The 19,370-nt window shown below is 45.2% G+C and overlaps 1 protein-coding gene across 2 annotated transcripts in view; it reads right to left on the bottom strand.

The window, feature by feature from the left end:
• The window catches only part of SRGAP3 (SLIT-ROBO Rho GTPase activating protein 3), a 254,066-nt gene that overhangs the window by 19,152 nt on the left and 215,544 nt on the right, over positions 1-19,370 (bottom strand). For both annotated transcript variants that reach the window (XM_065886366.1, XM_065886367.1), the window contains exons 15-18: positions 15,004-15,138; positions 11,381-11,486; positions 10,953-11,180; positions 8,028-8,107 (exon numbers count right to left, since the gene is read on the bottom strand). In XM_065886366.1, the coding sequence (XP_065742438.1) occupies positions 8,028-8,107; positions 10,953-11,180; positions 11,381-11,486; positions 15,004-15,138 (549 nt within the window). The remainder of the gene's footprint in view (positions 1-8,027; positions 8,108-10,952; positions 11,181-11,380; positions 11,487-15,003; positions 15,139-19,370) is intronic.

Genomic DNA, 19,370 nt, shown 5'->3' with positions numbered 1-19,370 from the left:
GCTCAAGTCAATAACTTAAACTTCCACTGTAAGTCACTGGAAAAAGGAAGAGCAAAATATACTTAAAGCAAGGAAGGAAATAATAAAGATCAGAGTAGAAATTAATGAAATAGAGAATAGATAAATTATAGAGAAGGTCAATTAAACCAAAGTCTGATTCTTTAAAAAGATCAAACAAATTGACAAACCTTTAGCTACAATGACCAAGAAAAAAAGAGAAGACTCAAATCACTAGAATCAGAAATGAAAAAGGGACATTATGGCCAACCTTACAGAAAGAAAAAAGGATTATAAAGCAATATTGAGAACATCTGTATGCCGGTAAACTGAATAAGTTAGATGAAATGAACAAATTCCTACAAAGACACAAACTACTGAAACTAACTTAAGAAAAAATAGGAAATCTGTAGAGACCTATAACAAATAAAGAGATTGAAACAGTCTAAAAAAAAAAAGACCAAACTACCCACCCGCAAAGAAATGCCTAGGCCCAGACAGTTTTGCTGCTAAATTAGACCAAACATTTAAAGAATTAATAACTATTCTTCACAAACTCTTTCAAAAACTAGAAGAGGAGGAAATGCTTCCCAACTCATTTTATGAGGTCAGTATTAACCTTATACCCAAATCAGACAAAGATGTCACAAGAAAACTATAGACCAATATCTCATGAATATGTGTGCAAAAATCTTCAACAAAATACTAGAAAAGTGAATCCAGTAACATATAAAAAGAATTTTGTGCCACACCCAAGTGGAATTTATCCAAGGAATGCAAAATTGGTTTAACATCGCCCCCACCAACTAATGTAATATATCAATCAATAGAATAAAAAACCAAAAAAATCACATCATCATCTCAGTAGATGAAGAAAAAGCATTTGGCGAAAGCCAACATGATAAAAACACTCAGCAAACCAGGAAGAGAAGGGATCTTCTTCAACCTGATAAATGGCATCTATGACAAACCTACAACTAACGTCATACTTAACAGTGAAATACTGGATGCTTTCCCCCTCAGGTCAGGTGCAAGGCAAGGATGTCCATTCTCATCACCTGTAACAACATTGTACTGGTGGTTCTAGCCAGGGCAATTGGGCAAAGAAAAGAAATAAAAAGCACCCAGGTTGGAAAAGAAGAAGTAAAACTATGTCTATTCACAGATGCTATGATCTTGTATATAGAAAATCATAAGGAACTCACTAAAAACTATTTGAATGAATGAACAAGTTCAGCAAGGTCGCAGGCTACAAGAACAATTATTAAGATCAATTGTATTTCTATACACTTGTAATGAACAATTCAACATGAAATTAGGTACACAATTCCATCTACATTAGCATCAAAAGAATAAAATACTGAGGAATAAATTTAACAAAAGAAGTGCAAAACTCATATTCTGAAAACTACAGATTATTGTTGAAAGAAATTAAATAAGATATAAAAAATTCGAAAACATCCTACGTTCATGGATCAGAGACATAGCACTTAAGATGACAATACTCCCAAATTGATGTACAAATCCAACGCAGTCACCATCAGAACCCCAGCTGACTTCATTGTAGAAACTGATAAGCTGATTCTAAAATTCATATGGAATTGCAAAGCACCCAGTATAGCCAAAAAAATCTTGAAAAAGAAGAACAATCTTCAAAAAGAAGAACAAACACACTACAAAGCAACAGTAATCAAGACAATATTGTACTGGCACAAGGATACGCATATGGATCAGTGGAATAGAATTGAACGTCCAGAAATAAACCTATACATCTATGGCCAGATGATTTTTTACAAGGGGGCCAAGATCATTCAATGGGGTAAAGAATAATATTTTCAATTTATGATGCTGGGACTGCATAGCCATACAGAAAGGAATGATCACACCATATACAAAAATTAACTCAAAATGAATCTAAATGGATTACCTAAACACAAAACCTAAAACTCTTAGATGAAAACAAAGGGTAAGCCTTCATAAACTTGAATATGGCAAAGGATTCTTAGATATAACACCAAAAACATGACCAACAAAAGAAAAAGTTGATGAATTGGATTTTATCGAAGTTAAAAACTTTTGCACTTCAAAGGACATCATCAAGAAAGCAAAAAGACAACCCACAGAATATGTGTCAAATCATATATCTGATAAGGGACTTATATCTAGAATATAGAAAGAGCTCTTGCAACTCAATAATAAAAACACAAATAGGGCTTCCCTGGTGGCTCAGTGGTTGAAAGTCCGCCTGCCGATGCGGGGGACGCGCGTTCGTGCCCCGGTCTGGGAGGATCCCACATGCCATGGAGCAGCTGGGCCCGTGAGCCATGGCCGCTGAGCCTGCGCATCCGGAGCCTGTGCTCCGCGATGCGAGAGGCCACAACAGTGAGAGGCCCGTGTACCACAAAAAAAAAACAAAAACAAAAAACCCACAAATAACCAAAGTTTTAACTGGGCAAAGGATCTGAAGAGACATTTCTCCAGCAAAGTTATACAAATGACCAATAAGCACAGGAAAAGATGCTCAGCATCATTAGTCATGAGAAAAATGCAAATCAAGGCCTCAAGGAGATACCACAGCACACCCATTAAGATGGTTATAATCAAAAAGTCAGATAATAACAAGTATTGACAAGGATGTGGAGAAACTGGAACCCCCATACACTGCTAGTAGTAATATAAAACGGTACGGGCACCTTGGAAAGCACTCTGGCAGTTCCTTAAATGACTAAACATAAAGCTACTGTATGACCCAGCAATTCCACTCCTAGGTATGTAACCAAGAGAAATGAAAACATATGGCTGCATATAAGTTGTATACAAATGTTTACAGCAGCAATATTCATAAAAGCCAAAAAGTGGAAACAACCCAAATGTCTATCGACTGACAAATGGATGAGCAAAACACGGTCTGTCCACACAATGGGATAGTATTCAGCCATAGAAAGGAATGAATTCCAGATTCATGCTACAACAGGAATGCACCTTGAAAACATCATGCTAAGTGAAAGAAGCCATATACAAAGGCCACGTACGGCATGATTTCATTATATGAAATGTCTGGAATAGATAAACACATAGAGACAAAGTAGATTAGTGGTTGCTTAGGGTTGGGGAGAAACGTGGGAGGGAAAGGAGAGTAAGGGATGAGAGCTAAGGCCATGGGGGTCCTTTCTATGGTGATGAAAATGTTCAAAAGTAACATTTTTTTGAAAAAAAAAGTTCCAAAATTGACTGTGGTGATGATTGCACGTATCTGTGAATATATTAAACACCACTGAATTGTACACTTTAAATGGGTGAACTGTATGGTATGTGAATTATATCTCATTAAAATGGTTAAAATAAAAGAGGCAGTGAGATTCCTACCCAGGTTTCAGGCCTAAGCACGTGGTGCTGGCCAGTTTACCATCCCTACACTAGCGGTGAGGAAATAATGACGTGACCACTGTTCTCGTTTTTCTATTGTCTTTATTTCTTACGGGGCAGAGTGGCAATCATTCAGGCAGAATTGGGCTTTCACGTGTAAACTGACTGAAATACCATTTTAATACCCTCAAAACCTTGCCTAATACATACAATATGGATGAATCTCTAAACATTATGCCGAGTGAAAGAAGACAGAGCAGAAAGACTCTCTTCACAATTCTATTTATATGAAGTTCTAGAACAGGCAACACTAATCTCTGGTGGAAAAAAATCACATCAGTGGCTGCTTCTTGGGCTTTTGGGGCAGGGACTGAGTGGGAGAGGGCATGAAGGAACATTCTGGGGTATTGGAAATGTTCTGTATCTTGAGAGGGGTTTGAGTTATACAAATTTTTTGCATTTATAAAAACTCATGGATGAAACACTTAAAATTTATGCATTTCAGTGTTGCAATTTTACTTTAAAAAAAGAACCATGAACAATACTGGCCCTTTTTAATGATTTGCTTGCTGAAGTGTCTGGGGGATACGTTCAGTGATGACTGAAACTTACTTTGAAATGTGTTAAAAATAAGATGGAGGGACTTCCCTGGTGGCGCAGTGGTTAGGAAGCCGTCTGCCAATGCAGGGGACATGGGTTCGAGCCCTAGTTCAGGAGAATCCCACATGCTGCGGAGCAACTAAGCCCGTGTGCCACAACTACTGAGTCTGCGCTCTAGACCCCGTGCGCCACAACAAGAGAAGCCACTGTGATGAGAAGCCCGCACACCGCAACGAACAGTAGCCCCCACTCGCCGCAACTAGAGAAAGCCTGTGCGTAGCAACGAAGACCCAATGCAGCCAAAAATAGATAGATAAATAAATAAATTAATTAATTAAAAACAAAATAAGATGGATTGACAGATGGGTAGACAGATACATGTAAAAGCAAATAAAGCAAAATGTTATCAATTGTAGAAACTAAGTGGTAGTTATATGGGTGTTCACTGTACAATTATCTTCAACTTTTCAGTGTGTTTGAAATTTTTTTATTAAAGAAGATACTGGGAACCAATATTTTAGAAACAAGTAAAAATCTTACCCTGATTTCTAGTCAATGCCTAGAACAATCTAATGAAAACTGTGGACCTCTTCTCAGAGGCACACGTTCCTACAGAAATAAAATTTTGCCTGTAATGGGCCTCCTAAAGCCCATTTATGGATACCTGATGTGTGCAAAGAGTTAACAGTTTAATGGTTTTCTAGATGTAGATGATGTGCAAGGAGTCAAGGGCAATTTGGCGAATTTGGGGAAAATATCAATGAAAGGATGATGGTGCACATGTTAACTATATGAGCACGTTTCTGTTACCAGTTTCAGTGGTTTCTTTGTCCGGCAGTCTGCTTCCTCATTTAGCATTGTATTAATAAAGTTGCTACTGACTGGCTGCCTTAATGTTTTCATTGTTTATTTCCGACAATCAAGGGTTCTTAGCCTAACCATCGTTTCTTCCTAAGTCTTGGAGACAGGGAAGGGCAAGCACAAATGGATTTTCCACACTCACACCCATGATGTGTTATAGACTCAAGACAGGGCAGCGGGCGTCAGTTAGGTGCAGAATCTGCTGAGACAGCAAAGGCAGGAGACTCTCAAACAACTGACTTGGTCCTCCAATTCGGTCACTCATTGGGTGAGCCATCGAATACAAGGACGTGGAGTTGTGGTGTTATGGCCTATTTGACCTTTGAAGGGCTGGGCTCCATTCATACAGGGTACTTTCAAGAGAGACGAAGATACCAATGGATCTCCTACATGAAATGTCTTAGAGGGAAGTAGGTAAGAAATCAGGCAGTTAGGCTGCCAATAAATAGTCACATCAATAAAATTCTTTGGACTCGGTTTCTTTATCAGGATCAGGAAAGATTTACACTGGATACACAGTCAATTAATGTTTCGTAGCCACCTAGTGGTCCCAAGCACTGTGCTAAGCTCTTTCATGTACGTCACCTCAGTTTAACCTAGACCACAATTCTCTTGCTGCTGCCATTCCCATTTTACAGATAAGGAGACCAAGGCCAGAGGTTAGGTGGCTTATCAAAGATCACATGGCCATAAAGGTCTTGAGTCCAGTGCCCCCTTGACCATTCCTGCAGCTCAACATTTCTATGACTGTTTCAGCTGGAGTTGGCATGAATGTGAACATTTGACAATGCAATTAGTTTTTCTCCAGAGAACGTCCATGGTTCAGCACCCACACCAACACACAGGATACAGCGAGAGCCTTCCCTGAACTGGCTCTCCCGGGGAGGATCACTGTCCTTCCGGGACGATTCTTCCTACCTTTGTCATTCTCAGAAACCAGCAGCATGACAAAGAACAATAGGGGCAGTATCTCCCGGAGAAGCAGACACAAGGCTCTGATCTATCCCCTTCCAGGGACCTGTGTGCCTCTGCTCTGAGGGGTCGAGGCAGCATTTTCTGGGGGTTTTCTTGGTGGGGGTGAAGCCTGCCAGGTGTGTCCTGTGGCAGCAAACCCCGTGCTATCTGGCCTTCCCCCTCCTCAGTCCTGATGCCCACAGCACCTTCCACCTCCAGTGAGGAGCTGTGGGGAAACACAGCAGGTGCAGGGTGACTGACAGCGACCTCAGCCCCCCAAAAGTGGGTCCCCCAGGAAGGCTGCAAGGCTCCTCAGAGGGCACCTGACCCACTTCCTCACAGACGTGTCTGCCTCCACCAGCAGCCCCCATAGGTCTCAATGCTGAAAAATCAGTCTAACTTGTTGGACAAGAGGTGTTTTCCACCAGTGGAAGAAGAGAGGCTGAGAGCAAGATCTAGAACAAGAGCTGCGCGCACGCGCACACACACACAAACACACGGGAATAAACAAGAAACAGACGGAGAGAACGAGAAGGGGGGCTGTTAAAAGTGATAGAAGAGGGCGGACTGGAGGTGGTAGGAAAGGAGAGGAAAGGAAGGACGTAGAAAAGCAAACCACTGCAAACAAGCAGAAGGTGGCAGCCTTCATATCTCAAAACAAAGGCTCTGCAGGACACTTTCCTCAGCTCAAGATCACTTCAGCCTCTGAGGATTCTGGCAGAGCTGAACACTGTGCCTAGATGTGCTTTCCTGCCCTGGGACCCAGGTCCGACCCATCAGCTCCCTCTCGGGCCACAGTGACTGGTTCTCGCCTCGGTGCGTGACTCAAGGCAATGCAATGAGACTTCATCCCAGCAGCTTTCTTGGAACCATTCTGAAAAGGAAGCTCTCTTCCACTGGGACTTTGGGTAAAAGGATGAGGAAAGCCTGGAGTTGCCAGAGACCACCACACAGGGAGATCCTACCTGAGGATGAAGCCAACACAGAGGGAAGCAGAACGGCAAGGTGGAGACACATTCCTGACAAGCTCTACTAAGCTCCTGGATCCAGCTATGCCTGAAGCCATGCCTACCTGGGACTTTCAAGTATATGATCTGAATCCCTTTTAGGCTTAAGTCAGTTTGAGTTGGAGGTTCTGTGGGTGGAAACTGAAATAGTCCCACTAGAATATGAAAACCCACCTATTAGTCTTGCCTCTTATGCCAACTCCCAGAAACCTCACCTGAGGAGATACCCAGTTCTCCTGACAAAAATGGTGGCCAACAGGGCCTGGGACTGTCCCACAAGACAAACACAAAGGCCAATAAGAGAACTGCTGAATAATGATTTTTTAAAAGTGAGACTATCACAGGGAGAAAGGAGGGCTGTGCTCAGTCAACATAGGGAGGTGTTGTGACTCTCAGTCCCTTGGCACCTGGGCTTGCATGGGCCCCTTCCTCCACTAGAAGAAATGTCAAAAATTATATCTCACAACTGCATTGTACAGAGATGAATATAATCCAGGCTCATATTCTCTTTTTTCTTATTATTAAAAAAAAATTAAAACGTTTTCATGGGCCCTGAAAGCATCGTGGGCCCTGGGCACTGTGCCTGATCTGCCTAATGGAAATGCTGGCCCCAGGCCCGTATTATCCAGACTGCTTGCCTATACTGTCCAGGCTCCCTAGAGACAAACCTGATTTTATTTCCTTGTCTAGAGGGGTGGAAGGTCCGAGGAGTCCCTCAGACCCCGGCCGGCCTTTCTCTCTCTACGTGCTCACACTTCCCTGGGTCACCACCATTTGGCCTCGCCTTTGGGGTACCCACTGCATTGGGTCACCCCTGTAGCCTGGCATTGTCACTCTGCATGGTGCGGAGCTGCTCTCGACCTGTCAGGTGACAAGACCAGGAGCGCCTTGATGACCCACATCTGGCTCATTGATGTGCCCCAGGTCCCAGCTCAGGCCGGGCGCAGAACAGACCCCCAACAGGGGAGGGACAGAGGACAAAGCCTGCTTCCTACTTAGGAAACTCTCGCCACTTAGGATTTGCACTCAGGCCAGGCAGGACACAGAAGGGAAGGAGGCAAGCCGTGTGGGGATGCAGTGGACTGGAGGTCTTTCTGGGTTGCTGTCTGCGTCAGAGGATGATGTGCTGACTTGCAAAGCTGGATGGGTGGCGGTTACGTGGGTTGGCCCAGCAGGTGGGCAGGCATGAGTCAGCAGGAGAGGCCCCAGGTGAGTTCCTCGCCCCGATTCCCCCTCACTCACCTTCATCACTGGTGTGAGGCTCGGTGCCATTGTCGTGGTCAACTTCGTCGATGGTCCCTGGCTCGCTGTGCGGGCTGTCGCTGCAAGGAAACATGGGGAGGGGACTCCTGGGGGGGGCTTTGTACCTCACGCTGCCCTCAGCCTCCCGCAGGCGCCGGCCTAGCCCACCTCTGCACCTTGACCCAGATCAGGCCAGGCCCACTTCATCCCATTTTTTTCATCTGACCACCCGCAGACCTTCCTAACAGAAAACCACTCCCGGCCCCCTCACCCATTGGGAAGATTCCCTGAATACCATCCCCCAACTGACCCCAGCCCTGAAATTTGCTGGGCTGTCTTCTTGGTAAAGGCCGTCAGTGCCTAAGTATTCTGTAAGATCTAGAAGGCAGTAAAACACCGACGTTTTTCCTCAGAAGGACCTCAGGCCAGAGCAGAGGGAACTTTGGAAGTACTGAGAGTCATCCATCTGGCCTGGCTCCCTGCCTGTCTTGCAGCAGAGGTGACAAGCTCAGCAAGGTGGGTGAAGCTCCCAAGGAGTGGGTTCCTCGGGGCTGCCTCATGGTGCTGCGTGCAAAATCCACACCAGCCCAAGTGGCGAGCAGGCTGGCAACCATGATGGGCTTAGGGGTAGAGTGAGTCCAGGACCATCAAATTCTGTCATTAATGCACTGGGATAATTTCATCAGCTGCTGCCCCCTCACTGGATTGTAAGCTTCTTGAGGCCAGGGTTCATTCACATAGTGAGCCAATCAGTTTTTTTTTTTAATCAAACCATTGACTGAGTCTTAATCTACGCCAGGCATGGTGCTAGGTAAGAGGGATGCATTGATGGGTAACGTGGACACAAACCCTGCCCTCATGGGCTGAGAAACAGAAGTGCTACAAGTTGAAATGTGTTATATAGGCACAGATGAGCAGAGACAAGAACAGGAGAGCGGACCTACATAGGGTGTCAAGGAAGGCTTCTTGAAGGTGACATTTACAATACCATTTAAAGGAATATGGACTTTATTACGAAAAATTCTCCTGGATAAGTTCCAGACTCTGCACAATGGCTTAAGATCTTTTATAACCTGGCTCCTGCCGGCCTGTGGGGCCTCCTCCCTCACCATTCTCTCGTCACATGCAACACTGCAGGCATACAGAATGCTTTTCATTTTATTGCATGCTCCAGGCCTAGCACATTCTTTGCCCGCTCTCACCTGGCTGACCCAGTTCATCCTTCAGGCCTCAGTCAAGTCACTGTGTTTCCTCCAGGAAGCCTTTCTTGACCTCCCTACATTGGCTCCAGGGCCTCTACTCCTAGAACTGCTTCTTTCCTCCTCCCTGTCTCAGGGGTTACTCCTGGTCAGGTTACATTCCTACCCCTCAGCCCAGGGCCTGGCCCAGGACAGATGCTCAGTAACCATTTGGTGAATGAATGTTGTCCACTGTGATGAGACCCTCAACCAAATCCTCCTTTTTGGCTTTGAAAACTCCTCCAAAATTACCATGTAATTAGTAGTTTTCCTTTCTCATGGGGCACAAATGGGATTAAGAAAAGTGTGGTTATTGTATGTAGTGCTTTGGTAAGTATGCTAAGATCTGTACGTGCCTTCCCAGAGCACTAATTATATATATTGCAGCAAGAAAAGAAAACTGGTAATGGCTGCAAGAGCGATAAAGTTGAAAAGCTTCTCTTTGTCTAAAAAGTGTGCTTGCTGGTTGTAGGGTTTCTGTTACAGATCAGGGACAGACTGGCTCCAGGTGCCTCAGATGAGATTAGAGAGCTGTGGCCCGGTGTTTCTATGCAGAGAAGTGTTGCAGAGAAACAAGGAGGCTGGAACGTTTCCCTTCTTTGAAGCCGCTGCCCAAATATGCCCACAGAACTAAAGCGAGGCAAGAGTCCAGGAACGCTCTGACAATCAAAAGACTAACTCCCCTGTAGGCATCTGGCTGAAAGCAGTGTGGGTAACCCCTGAACATACAGCTGTGTGTTGTCTTGGATTGGGAAGAAAGAAAGAGTAGGAGCCCTTTGGTTTTTGTCAGTTGGTGTTTTGAATTTTCTGTCTTCACAGAAATGTTCTATTTTCACTGTATTTTAAGGTCTTAGCCTGGGGAAGGTAGTCAGCCCTGAGTTTGATAAGATTCTAAAATATTTCTCCCAAAACCCAGTGTAGCACCAGGTACACAGAGGTGCCCAACTAGCACCTGTTGGCCTGGTGTGGAGCTCTCAAAGAAAGTGAACAAACTTTGCCAGGAACAGAGAACTCTAGATGGTAGGGGACAAGGGTGGGAAGTGTCATTCTCAGTTTAAGAGGTTGAGGTGGGGATTATCCACCCCCTGCAGCCTGAGATGGGATGGCAGCTCACCTGGCCAATGACAGCATTACATACATCTCCTAATCGATGTGATTAGTTCACCAGACCCAAGCCTCAGGAGGAGACGTAATTCTTGGACTTGTGTTAAAACATTTGGGAAGGAGGAGCTCTTTTTCCACTGGGAATGGCGAGAGAACAGGCTCTAAACTGGTGTTACCAGATGCCTCTCTGAAACTACCAAGGGAGAGGCTGCCTGAGAATGAAGCCAATGTAGAAGAAAGCAGCCAGGGGCTGGGAATTGCAGGACTGAGTCCTGATGATAATAGTTGAACTCCTGGATCCAGCTATACCTAAAGCTATGATCCCAGACTTTATTTAGTTAAAACTAAATTCCCAATTGGCTTAAGCCTGTTTGAGTTGTATTTCCGTCCCTTATAAACCAAGACAGTCTTGACTGATGTACCTATCCCTCGTATAAGGCTGGAGCGAAGCTCAAATGAGAAAATATATATGGGAGTACAGACTAAAAAGCAGTAAGAAAATCAAAGGGTTTCTTACTGTTCTGGTTCAACAGTAACAACAACAACGATGATAATAATAATATCAAGAAGAATGGAATCTTACCAATATTCTTCCCCTCCAGCCATGCATTTTTCATACACAGGTCCCTCTAGCTCCCGGGGGCTGGGGAAGATGGCTTCATGGTGGATGATGATGGTTTTGATGACTTCGTTGACATGTGCCTGGCAGGACACAGGGTCTTGCCCATCGGGGATGTGCATGAGGGTGGGCCCGAAGCAGATGGCCAGGTTGTAGGGATCCATCATGTTCTCGTCACTATATTGCGAGAGGCTACAAGAAAGGAGTACCCACAAGTCACCAGGGAAAGGTGAATCCTCCCCCGTGGTTTCTTTCTCTTGGGGGCTCTACTCGTGTTCAGGAGGGTCCCATGTTCTAGGAACAGTTGTACCTACAAACCTCAGGACACCCCCTCCCAAAGGAGGCCAGGGCTGAGTCAAAGAGGGGGTCCCCCCCTTGGCTTGGCAACTCACTGGTTGAGGAAGGCGAAGAGGTATCTCATGACCACGATGACCACGCGGGGAAGGGTGATGAGGATTTGTTGGATCTGGTGCACCCTCTCAGCTGGGTTCTCCAGTTCTGTAACATAAAGGGACTTTTCAGGGCGCCTTTCATCAGCAGAGAGCCAAGTAGCTGACATTTGTGAGTCCCACCTGTGAGATCAGCCCATGTGGTTCAGGGGGAGGCAGGTTTTTTGTTTTGTTTTAATTAATTAATTTATTTATTTATTGTTGGCTGTGTTGGGTCTTCGTTGCTGCACATGGGCTTTCTCTAGTTGCGGCAAGCAGGGGCTACTCTTGGTTGTGGTGTGCGGGCTTCTCATTGCGGTGGCTTCTCTTGTTGTGGAGCACGGGCTCTAGGCACGCGGACTTCAGTAGTTGTGGCACATGGGCTCAGTAGTTGTGGTGCACGGGCTTAGTTGCTCCGCGGCATCCGGGATCTTCCCAGACCAGTGATCAAACCGTGTCCCCTGCATTGGCAGGCAGATTCTTAACCACTGCACCACCAGGGAAGCCCAGGGGGAGGCAGTTTTACTCTCAGTTCCAGGGATGGAAATGTGACCCTGGCCTAGCCAATCAGAGCATCAAATTCCCCTAGCCACAGGGCTGGGCCCAGGAAGGGGTCCATGGCCTAATCAGAACAAATCAGGGTCGATCCTTGGGACTCAGCTGGAGAAACCTAGAGAGAAGTTCCCTCTTGAAAATGGGTAGAGGAGCAGCTGGGGGCTCCCAGGAAAGAAGATGGTGTCTGGGAGTGCAGTCGCCACAGAGCTGGAGGGGACAGATTCCTGAAGATGTCGTGTAAGGTCTGAGTCCAGCTGGGCCTTAACTTTTCAGATATATGAGCCACTACATTCCCTTTTACGGGTTAAGTCAGTGTAAGCTGAGTTTCTGTCACCTGTAGCCTATGAGTCCTGATGAACACAGGCAGGGACCAGGTTTTATTAGACTCTTTAAAAACACCAGCTGCAGCACAGGCCTGGCACAGAGTAGGTGCTCAGGAAATGAGCACTGAATAAATAACCACCTCCTGAGCTGTATATTGGTCAAAGAGCCTGGTGATTCCTGGGCTCTTGTCTCTGACCCCCATTTTCAGGTCAACCCTAGAGATACAGACATTTAATCAGTCAGGCCAGAGTTGGGGGCAGCAAATTGGGCTTGGTAAGGAGAAAAAAGTGCTTTGTGGGCTTTTCTCTGTAGAGAGAGAAAGCTCAGGCTAAGAATGAGCTACCAAAGCTCCAATGATTATCTGCAGGGCTGATGCATAAACCCATGTCAGTTTCTTTTTCAGAGAAAAACATGTTTTTCTCACTCAGCCCCTCCTCTCTCCAGCCTCCAGATCCTGTCAGCATGTTCCTTTTAAAACACAGCTTTCCCCTTTCTCCTCTGTATCCAAGGCCCTTCATGATGCAGCTTCAACCACCCTTGCCTGCTTCATCTCCCAGCTGCCACCCCTTCTCCAAGTATCTGAAGATGATTGAGAGCCAGGTTTCTCAGATGAAGTGGGCGTGCACCTCTGGGGCACTTACAAATATGTGGGGCATTCTCTGGGATTGTTGCAGTGACTGGAGGGTGCCACTGGCATTTGGGATCCAGGGGCCAAGGTGCTAAGGGTCCTGAATATGTGGGACACACAACAAGGCACTGCTCTACCCGAAGTGCCAGTAGTGCCCCACAGAAGAACTGTGCCAGGCCACCTTAGCCACCCCCCACCCCTCCACCCAAACACACAAAGGCTCTCCTGCTCCAGGTCTTTGCACACACTGGTGATCTCTCTTCTTCACCTGGCATGCTCCAGCCTACCTTCAAGGTCTGGCCCCTCACCAAGGCCTCCACACAGAGTGGAAGGCTCTGGCACACATATCGAGTCCACTGCCCCCCATACAGGCCCCTCCGTGTCCTCGGCCTCAGTCACACTGCCCTAGACCACCTCCACTACTGTTTATTGTTACTGTTTTCTTAAATACATTTCTTTAAAAAAGGAGACCTTGGGCTTCCCTGGTGGCACAGTGGTTGGGAGTCCACCTGCCGACTCAGGGGACACGGGTTCGTGCCCCGGTCCGGGAAGATCCCACATGCCGCGGAGCGGCTGGGCCCGTGAGCCATGGCCGCTGAGCCTGTGCATCCGGAGCCTGTGCTCCACAACGGGAGAGGCCACAGCAGTGAGAGGCCCACGTACCGCAAAAGAAAAAAAAAAAAAGGAGACCATACCTCACTCTGTAAAGGAGAAACCAGGATCACTTGCCATAATTAGAATGTAACATAAAAAGAGATACAATGAAAGCAAAACAATGCTACCAAATTATAGGTAGACATTGTTTTATACAAAAATTTCTGAGACTGGGGCCCTGCTCTCTCTGTTTAGCAGGGAGATTGACTTGTACGTTGGGGGCAGAGGGGCTGTCACTCCTTGATGTAACCAAGGCTTTGGGAGGGAAGTGAGGAGGGACTTTTCCTCTCACACTGTTATTCAAGGTACACAATGCCATGACCTTGTACCAGGGGCCAAACACCTTGTCCGCTCAGGAACTGGTCTATTGGAGCTTCTGGAAATACTGGCTGAGCAGGTGACACGGGGCTCAGATAGGGATGGGCTTCTGTGGCCTGGGATTTCTGAGAGGTGGTCTGGAGCCTGAAGTGGATCAGGAAAGATGAGCAGGAAGTAGTGGGGGGCAGAAGAGTGGAGGAAGCGCCTTTCACACAAGACAAATAAGAGGGTTCAAGCCTCCCTAGGCTCTTGTCACCTCCTGGGGCACTTCCCTGGCTGCAAATATCCCTCAGAACATTGTGAGAAGCATCCCTAGTGAAACGGGGTGTGGGGCAACTTTTCTGTAACTCAAAGAGTTTATTTTTTAAAAAAAAGAGTTTATTCCAAAATACTAACATTCTAATATTCTAAAATTAAAAGTTTATTTAAAAAAATACTCCCAAAAGATTGCCGTGGATTTTGGCATCTTACAGTCAAGGTGCCTTTACTTCAGCCCCTAGATTGGGCTCCTGCCTTTATCCACAGAAATACTAGTCAAGAAGGACTCTCATGGCTAGTGATGTCAGAGGAAGCCCACAATCAACTTATTTTCATCATTTCCCTGTTTGCCATATTGCTGACCTGACTCCCAAACCTTCCATGACTCCCTGTAACCCAAGGGGAAAAGCTCTGGAATCCTTGCAAGGCATTCAAGGCCTTCCCTTTCTTGCTCCATCGGACCCTTCCAGCATCTTACACCATGTACTGGCTGGGACACCCTCCTGCTGGTCCCATTGATCTGTGTGTCCCCAACCCTTCCTAGGATCCCTGAGTCCACTCCTCCCCAAAGACTCTACTCACATCATTCTCCCTCAGCTGTGATCTGAGAAACCAAGGCTCCCTCTGCCTCTTCTCTTCTGAGCTCCTCCTATACCCAGAGGTGTACCATGCCCATGAGTCCTTCTATTATAAACCATCTTGTTATTTCCACAACTAGGTTTTAAGTTCCATGAAGACAAGAGTCATATGGCTTCTTTCAAGGCACCCCTCCCCTGCAGCGATGAGCCTGGAGTGCAGCTTCAATAAAGATTGGTCAAGAAATTGATCATTCCACCTGGGAAATACTTACTAATAGTAGATATCAAATCTTGAAACCTTTCCTTAGGAAAGAGTGGGTTTTCCAGTCCTCGGAAATACAGTTTTAGAACGCCAGCGACTGAATTGATATCTCGTTCATTTTGATCATCCACAAGCGGGTCTTCACCTAAGGGGAAACAGGAGATGACGATTCAGCTCGGTAAAGGGGCAGGGTGTGTGCAGATGGCGGAAGAGGTGACCTGGCCCAGCCTGAACTGGAGGACGGATGTGACAGCCTCCGCCATACAGCATGCTTAGAGTGCTCCCTGCAGCGGATTCTGAAACTGCTCCAATCTCTAACAACGCTGTAGAATTAAAATAATGAACATCCGTCACCCTGCACTTACACTCATCTTGCCATATTTGCTCTCCCTCCCTTTCTCTACTTATATTTAATACTGCTCAATTATTTGAGAGTGTTTTGTAGACATTACAACACATCACTGCTAAATACTTCAACACATTCCCCTCAGCATAAGGCTATTCCCCTACATAACCGTGTATTACACCTAAGAAAATTAACAAGAGTTCCAAAACACCGTGTCACAGACTTTACCCAAACATTCCCCATTGTCCCACGTCTTTCATAGAATTTTTCAAACGCTAAGATCTAATCAGCGTTCACACAATTCATTCAGTTGTTATGCTTCGTTAGTCTTTTGAATGCAAAACAGACCCCAACATTTTTTATTGTTAGTTTGTTTTTCATAATATTGACTTTTATTGAAGAGTCCAGGCCAACTGCCTTGTAGAATTCCTCACGTTCAGGATCTGTCTGATTGCTTCCTCATGATTAGAGTCAGGTTAAATATTGTGGCCAAGAATACTATGTGGGTAATGCTTGATCACTGGGTTAAGGTGGTGGCCTCTGGATCTCTACACTGTAAAGGTATATTTTCTCCTTTGTAATAACAAGTGTAAAATATAAAATATTTTTGTAAACAATAAGTGATCTGTGTGCATGTCATCATGCTTAACATATTTTACCCAGTGCTTTGAGCATCCAATGATAACTTTTGCCCAAATCAATTATTACCCTGCGGTTCTAACAAAATGGTGATTTTCTGTCATTCCATCTACAATTATTAGGTGGCATTCTTCCCTAAAGAAGAGCTTTTTCCCTCCACCCTCCTATTTTTTAAAAAACATTTTATGGGCTTGTTTTTATAATTTTTAATTAAAGTGTTATAACCCGCTACATCACTATTCATTGGGGTGCTCAGATTGTCCCCAGATTTGGCCAGGGGGAGTCCTTTCTTATGTCCTTTGATGCGACCTCTATTGAGCACTTAATTGCTTTCTGGCATAAAAGATGTCCCTGAATCACCTGGTACTTTCCTTGACCTAGACCTGGAATAAAAAACTTCTCTAAGGAGCTTTGTTTGCTTTTTGCAGGGCATGGTATTTAGAAACCAAGATCTAGGTTCTAGGTGTGCTCATTGCTACAGGAGTGTCATAAAGAACATCTCGGCTCTTTCAGTACATAGAGCTAGAATATACATTTTTTTTTCACAAGTTCACACTGATATTTCTAATTCATGTTTAAGGTACAATGTTTTCTTTACCTTCATTTATTTTGTATTTTCATTTCATTTTTCTCACAGTGAAAATCTTGTTCTGAATAGTATTTATAATTGATATTTTAATGTATCTGCCTTATCCTACAATATACATAAAATAGTTTCAGATTTTTTTGTTTTTGTTTTTGTTTTTTTTTTGCGGTACACGTGTCCTCTCCCGTTGCGGAGCACAGGCTCCGGACGTGCAGGCTCAGCAGCCATGGCTCATGGGCCCAGCCGCTCTGCGGCATGTGGGATCCTCCCGGACCGGGGCACGAACCCATGTCCCCTGCATCGGCAGGCAGACCCTCACCCACTGCACCACCAGGGAAGCCCTAGTTTCAGATTTTTAATAACCATATCACCACTAGCAATAAACCTACTACATAAAAATTAACGTTTATTTGCAGGGCTTTTTTTGTTTTTTAGGCCCTCAGAATGTATCCCACTAAAGACATATGATCAGAAGACAGAAAGTAGATTAGTGGTTGCCTAGGGATGGGGGCTGGGGTGTAAGCGGTATAGGGAGTGACTATAAATGGGTACAGGGTTCCTTTTAGGGATGGTGAGAATTTTCTGAAATTAGATTATGGTGATGATGTACAAATCTATAAATATACTAGAAACTACTAAAATATATACTTTAAAAAATGGATGAGCCTTATGGTATGTAATTCAGTAGAGCTTTTAAAAAAGCGTATGACCAGAGCACATGTTGAAAAGTTACTCTCTGTATGGTTGTCAGTCTGATATACAGCTTATTTGTTTCTATTTATATTCAATTTTAGGGATTTAATTTTTTTAGAAATGCTTTTTTTAAAAGTATGCAATTTTGAAAATATAAAGCATCCACATGTTCCAGGAGTCCTAACGAGATAAAAAGTTGCTTGCAGAGAAGCCCTATTCTTATTCTTCTCTCCCTACACCTTACATTTAACCATTTTCATTAGTCTCTGGTTTGTCCTGCTAATCTTTCTTTCTGCAAAAATAAGCAAATACATATATACAATTTTTTTACCTTCCCTCATTTCTTACATAAAATGGAAGTAGCACACTCTGCTACTACATATACTTGTTTCTTCTCTAAACAGTAAATCCTAGAAATCCCTCCTTGTCAGTTCATACAGATCTTCCTCATTTTTTTTTTTTATGGCCGCAAACGACTCTATTTCATGGATAGACCATAATGTAGTCAACCAGTCTCCTATGGATTGACATTCCCATCTTTTGCTGTTACGAATACTGCCACAACAAATAACCTTGTACCTGTGTTTCTTATTCATAGAGGTGTGTCTCTGTGGTAGGTTCCTAGAAGTGGGATTACTGGGTCAAAGGGCAAACAAACGTGTAGTTTCATCAGATAAAGCCAAATTCTCCTCTGGTGGGGCGGCACCATTTTCTCCTCCTCCCAGCAACATAGGGGAAGGCTGCTTTTCCATAGCCCTGCCCATGGAATGTCTTTTAAATTTTTGCCAATTGCACAGGGGAAAATATCTCAGGAGAGCAGCACTTTTCAGTTTAATGGGGGTTGCTGAGCTAGTTCACCACCAGGATTTCCACGGGGGACGTGAAAGGAAGCAGGCAGCAACCTGACACCTCCCTGAAGGTGCTGAGAGAGGTCTGCTCAGTGGGCTTCTCCTCCTCCTCCTGCCAGAACAGCCCAGAGCAATCTAAGTCTGGTAAGCAATGAAGAGCAGAACTGCGGGCTTCCCTGGTGGCGCAGTGGTTGAGAGTCCGCCTGCCGATGCAGGGGACGCGGGTTCGTGCCCCGTGCTCCGTGCCGGGAAGATCCCACATGCTGCGGAGCGGCTGGGCCCGTGAGCCATGGCCGCTGAGCCTGCGCGTCCGGAACCTGTGCTCCGCGACGGGAGAGGCCACAGCAGTGAGAGGCCCGTGTACCGCAAAAAAAAAAAAAGAGCAGAACTGCAAATTCATACTTGGATCTCTATACTATGCCTCTGTGGGAAGAGAATGTGTGTCACTGCCAGGGCCTCTGCTGGCCCCAACATGCTTTAGTGCAAATTAGAGAAAGACACCCCCCACACACACTTCCTGAACCAGGGCTTGTGGCTTCCAGGGCATGAGCCAGAGTTCAGCACATTCCTGTCCTCGTGGCTGAGTACTCTTGTGCATTGCCCAGCCTGAACGACTGTGTGTGGCAGCCCATGCATTGTGTTCCACAGGTCAACCTCCCAGATGTTCCCATAGGAGGAGATGAAAATGCTTCCCCACAGGGGTTGAATGTAAATGTCCCCAGCGATTCATGGCTGCTCTTTACTGGTACTGGCCACTTGCCAGATTCTGTTCCCTCAGATCACTGTCTCCGGAAAACTCATTCTAAGCAATCATCTGGGACCCACCAGCCTGCACTGAATCAATCTGGTTTTGCCTTACACACACACACACACACACACACACACACACACACACACACACACAGGCATAATGACTGATTGCTTAGAATGAGTTCCTCTAGGATTACCTTTTTTTCTCTAAATTAGTTTCTTCTTTAAATTTAACCTTCAGTTTTGAGTCACTTAGTTGCCTGTTGCATCAAATGATTCTTTGGTTTTACACGTTGCCTCCCAGTGATGCCAGATGGGATCAGTACAGCCCCAGGTGCCAGCTGCTAATGCCTATAAAATACCATCTTCCCCAAAGGAGAATCATTTAAGAGTTCTTTGGACTTTATCTTCAAAAGTAGCCAAAGAATTCAAGTGACAGGTTATCCCAGAAAATCTTTTGCAGTTAGTGAACTTAGGGTATCAGTAAGAATATTCAGAATACCACACACACAGTT

This window comes from Phocoena phocoena, chromosome 10 (genome assembly GCF_963924675.1).
Source record: "Phocoena phocoena chromosome 10, mPhoPho1.1, whole genome shotgun sequence".
Classification (NCBI taxonomy): domain Eukaryota; kingdom Metazoa; phylum Chordata; class Mammalia; order Artiodactyla; family Phocoenidae; genus Phocoena; species Phocoena phocoena.
The sequence above is the reverse complement of the archived record's forward strand: the minus strand, read 5'-3'. Positions and strand labels throughout refer to the sequence as shown.